This window comes from Nematolebias whitei, chromosome 15, assembly GCF_014905685.2.
Source record: "Nematolebias whitei isolate Nwh7 chromosome 15, NemWhi1, whole genome shotgun sequence".
Classification (NCBI taxonomy): Eukaryota; Metazoa; Chordata; class Actinopteri; order Cyprinodontiformes; family Rivulidae; genus Nematolebias; species Nematolebias whitei.
This window is the reverse complement of record NC_056512.1, coordinates 19,673,333-19,677,769: the sequence shown is the minus strand read 5'-3', so window position 1 is coordinate 19,677,769 and position 4,437 is coordinate 19,673,333. Positions and strand designations below refer to the sequence as shown.

The 4,437-nt window shown below is 40.5% G+C and overlaps 2 protein-coding genes across 2 annotated transcripts in view; both read right to left on the bottom strand.

Annotated features, from left to right (window-relative positions):
- Positions 1-4,437, bottom strand: part of LOC119421496 (alpha-2-macroglobulin-like protein 1) — a 121,543-nt gene that overhangs the window by 20,161 nt on the left and 96,945 nt on the right. The gene's annotated exons all lie outside the window — the stretch shown is intronic.
- The window catches only part of ldlra (low density lipoprotein receptor a), a 40,299-nt gene that overhangs the window by 7,147 nt on the left and 28,715 nt on the right, over positions 1-4,437 (bottom strand). Inside the window, exons 2-8 of the mRNA XM_037688849.1 lie at positions 3,533-3,658; positions 3,291-3,413; positions 2,798-3,187; positions 2,596-2,718; positions 2,391-2,513; positions 2,145-2,264; positions 1,810-1,935 (exon numbers count right to left, since the gene is read on the bottom strand). Of these exons, the coding sequence (XP_037544777.1) occupies positions 1,810-1,935; positions 2,145-2,264; positions 2,391-2,513; positions 2,596-2,718; positions 2,798-3,187; positions 3,291-3,413; positions 3,533-3,658 (1,131 nt within the window). The remainder of the gene's footprint in view (positions 1-1,809; positions 1,936-2,144; positions 2,265-2,390; positions 2,514-2,595; positions 2,719-2,797; positions 3,188-3,290; positions 3,414-3,532; positions 3,659-4,437) is intronic.

Below are 4,437 nucleotides of genomic sequence, written 5' to 3'. Positions count from 1 at the left end.
CATCTGCTCACAGACTCATGTTCATGTTTGTGCTGATGTTCAGTGTTTTATGTTACGAGTGCTTAGTGTATATTTAGTTGATGTTTTTCTTAGTTCATATCTTAGATGTTGTTACTGTTTTTCTTATACATTTTATTGTTGGATGTAACTGGGACCCTGTGTACATAATTTTGCTCCGCCACATGTACCACATGTGGTGAGAATGCCAATAAAGAATCTCTGACTCTGACTCAGACAAGACTGAGGTTTTGGTTTTTGGACCTGAGCACCTTAGAAATAAATTTTCAGTCTTTCTCCCTCCTTAGATGGCATTAATCTGTCCTCCAGCTCTAATGTTAAAAATCTTGGTGTTATTTTTGATCAGGACATGTCTTTTATCCCCAACATTAAAAATGTTAAAACCTCCTTCTTCCACCTGCATAATATCACTAAAATTAGAAACATCAAAAAATGATGCATAAAAACTGGTTCATGCATTTGTCATGTCTAGACTGGACTATTGCAATGGTTTATTATCTGTGTGTCCAAATAGTTCTTTAAAAAGTCTTCAGTTGATCAAAAATGTTGCTGCCAGAGTTTTAACTGGAGTTAGTGGGAGAGATCATATCTCTCCAGTTTTAGCTTCTCTCCATTGGCTCCCTGTCAAATCCAGAATATAATTCAAAATCCTACTTCTAACCTACAAAGCCCTGAACAACCTAGCTCCATCTTATATTACAGATCTTATTGTTCCATATTTTCCTAACAGAGCACTGCACTCTCAGACTGCAGGCTTAATAGTGGTTCCTAGAGTTTCCAAAAGCAGAATGGGAGGAAGATCTTTCAGTTCTCGGGCTCCTCTCTTGTGGAACCAACTTCCAGTTTCTGTCTGTGAGGCTGACACATTGTCCAGTTTTAAGACTTTCCTTTATGATAAATCCTATAGTTAGGGTTGGTTTGTCATGCTCTTTTAAGCTTTGACTACTAGAGGACAAATTGATCTCATTTCCTTAAATGAATTGTTAAAACTGAATAGTTTTCATTTGATACTATTTCTATTTTAACATGTGATTCTTGACCTGCCATTGTGTATCTGTTCCTACCAAACCCAGCCGGTCAAAGCAGATGTCCACTTGTCCTGAGCCTGGTTCTGCTAAAGGTTTCTTCCTCATGAGGGAGTTTTTCCTTTCCCCAGTTGCCTTCATACTTGCTCAAGATGAGCGTATGTGATGAAGTTAAACTCAAAACAGTCTGCTCCTCAGATTAATAATGTTATTAACTTACTTCTTATGTACCGGTATATGAATGTTTCTGTTCAGTTCCCTGAGATGACTTCTGTTGTGACCTGGTGCTATATAAATAAACTGAATTTAATTTTTCTTGTAAAAATACACCTGCACATATCGTCTTTGCAGTACAGTCTCTTATTTGTACTTTGTTTTTATATATTATCGTTTTTTACCTTTGTGTGAGTCTGCAGGTTCCGATTTGCCTGTCACTTTGCTTCTGGTACAATTTCCCCACTGAGGGACAATAAAGGTTATTTCTGTTCTATTCTAGTGCAGCTATCAGTTTCCCCATTTTTATTTCACTTTTTGTAATAATATTAAGTGTTATTAATGAACTGTTAAAAAATGTACTAAAATGTGTAAATAATTCAATTTACATGGAGTAAAATACTTCAACATCCCAACAAAGTAAGGGTTTTTTAATTTTGTCCTGGAAAAGGACAACAACCATTTCCTAAGGCTACTTGGGATTTTTCTATTAGTAATATATCAAAGTAAAGGAAAAAGACGTGTTGGCAAAACACGGGAGAATCACTCTTACCAATGGCCTTGCACGTTTTGGTTGCTGGATCAATTTGGTAACCCTCTTCACATTCACATTTGTAGCTGCCCATCTGGTTGATGCAGATCTGACTGCAGGTTTCCGAGTTGGCACACTCATCGATATCTGAGTTTTAAAAAAAAGCTCAATAATTAAACAGAATAATGCTGAGCTCACACGAATTACAAGTTCCCTTTTTATCTGAAAGCACAGAGAAGGGTTTGCGTCACAGCAAACAGATTATTGGCATCATTTGTTAATCTGTGTTAAGGTCATAAAACCTAAAATAAAGTGGATGAACGAAACTGTCCAACACTGAGCCTGTGTGGCTTTACCTTCACAGCGTTTTTTGTCCACGAGGCTAAAACCAGTTGGACATAAGCACTCATAGCCGATCTTCAGATCTTTGCAAATATGAGAGCAGCCGCCATTGTTGTACATGCACTCATTGGAGTCTGCAAAGAGAAGAAGAAAGCAGTTTTATGGAGATAAAATTACAACGTTGAGCTGGTGAGAACCTAATTAGACACATGAACTAGTAATTAAACTCTCAGCTGTGAATGAAGAGCCTCTGCACTCACCACACTCCTTAAGAGGTTCATCTGACCAATCCCTGCAGTCACGCTTGTTGTCACACACACTCTCCATGCTTATACACTCCCCGCTGAGACATTTAAATCTGGTCGGACCGTCGCAGTGGCTAACTGTAGGTAAGACACACAAACCCAAATGAGAGATTCTGCAGATTATTTGGAAGATAGGAAGGACAGGGCAGGGACTTTGTACCATTGGCACAGCCTATTTCATCACTCATGTCTCTGCAGTCGTAGAAACTGTTGCACTGGCGGCTGCCGTGGATGCACGTGCCATCCCCGCATCGAAACTCATCGGGACGGCAGGTGAAAGGAGCTATACGGAAACAGTGAGGACAAAATATAAGACGCAACTTATGCGTTAAAGGTCAGGAATTACTTAAAGTCTCACTTACTACAGCCAGCTTCGTCTGATTGATCGAGGCAGTCAGTCTCTCCATCACACTTCCAGCTGCCGTGGATGCACTCCCCACTAGCACAGTGGAACTCCAGGGAGGAGCACTGGCGAGGATGAGAGGTTTGGGTACGGGTGTTCCCGTTGCAGTTCTCGTTCTCCGGCCACTCGTCCGAGCCGTCGTGGCAGTCGGGGTCACCATCGCAGGCCCACGATTGAGGAACGCAAACGGTGTTTTTGCACTGGAAAGACCAAGAGCTGCAGGTGACGGCTGGGCAGGAAGCCTCGTCACTGCCGTCGTCACAGTCGTCCTCGCTGTCGCACACAAAGGACGAGGAAATGCACTGGCCGGTCTTGCAGAGAAACTCTGAGTCTGTACACTGCTTGGGAGCTGCAAGAGGAGATTTAAGACAGGCCTGTTAAAGCAACTAAAAACTAACCAAGCAGAAAAGATAAATGTCCAATCTGACAGAAACCGAACACGACACGCTTACCACAGTTCTCCTCATCAGCTCCATTCTCACAGTCAGCATTTCCATCGCAACGCCAGGTGCTCGGTACACAGTTGTTGAGGCGGTCTGCGCAGCTGAACTCTGTTGGTGCGCACGTTTTGACCACTAGAGTGGAAATATTACACGGAAAATATTGAAAACTTAATTTTATTGTTAACCATATAGGATATGAGATTTCCACACATTAAGAACATAACAAATCCAGCTTATTACATGATACTCACAGCAGGTAGCAGGAAGCTCATCAGTACCGTCTCTACAGTCGTCCATACCGTCACACACCCATCTCTGGGTGATGCATTTACCGTTCCCACACAGGAACTGGCCTAGTTCACATGTCGTGAATGCATCTGTGGCGGATAGATTAAATAACACCCATTGAAGAGTTTAGATTGTTTTTAAAGGAGTTCCATGAAGAGGTTGTGAACATTTAAAACCGTACCTGTTGTAGATAGGAGAGTGACTAATTTTGGAGAAACAGAGTTTAATTCTGACCAGAATGATGAGCTGATGTAGTCCAGGTGGGAACAAGACCAATGTTAATTGCTGCCATCCTCAATCAGACAAAAATATATAGTGGCTCATGCTACTGTTAGGTTTTAAGACTTTATATTGCTTACTATTCTTATTTACATAGAAATCCATAGTGATGGGTCAATTCCTGCAGGAATTTCACAATAATTTAGTTTGAATCACTGCAATGCAAAACTGATGAAGATGTATAGGTTTGCAAAACAGTATTTGCATGAACAAATATGATTTTTTAAATAAATTCAGTCTATTTTATGATGGTGACAATCTACTTTGCCTCTGATTGTGTTTAGACAAGCTGTCATATTCTCAATATGGTCAGAATAGATCTCTGTTTCCTCAAACTGAAGCTGTTCAACGAGCTATGTGCAACAGCTTCAGATTGTTCATAACCTTTCCCACAGAACTCCATTTTAAAAGATCAGAACTATGACTTTAAGGGCCAATATCAAAACATTTTAACCACAAACTGTCTCCATTATTAACACGCACACTAAAAATCATGTTCACTGAACTCTGCTTGGCGTTTCAAACTTTACCACATTACAATGAAATCACAGGTCGTCCAAAGAAAACTGTGTTTTGTAACAGACACGTT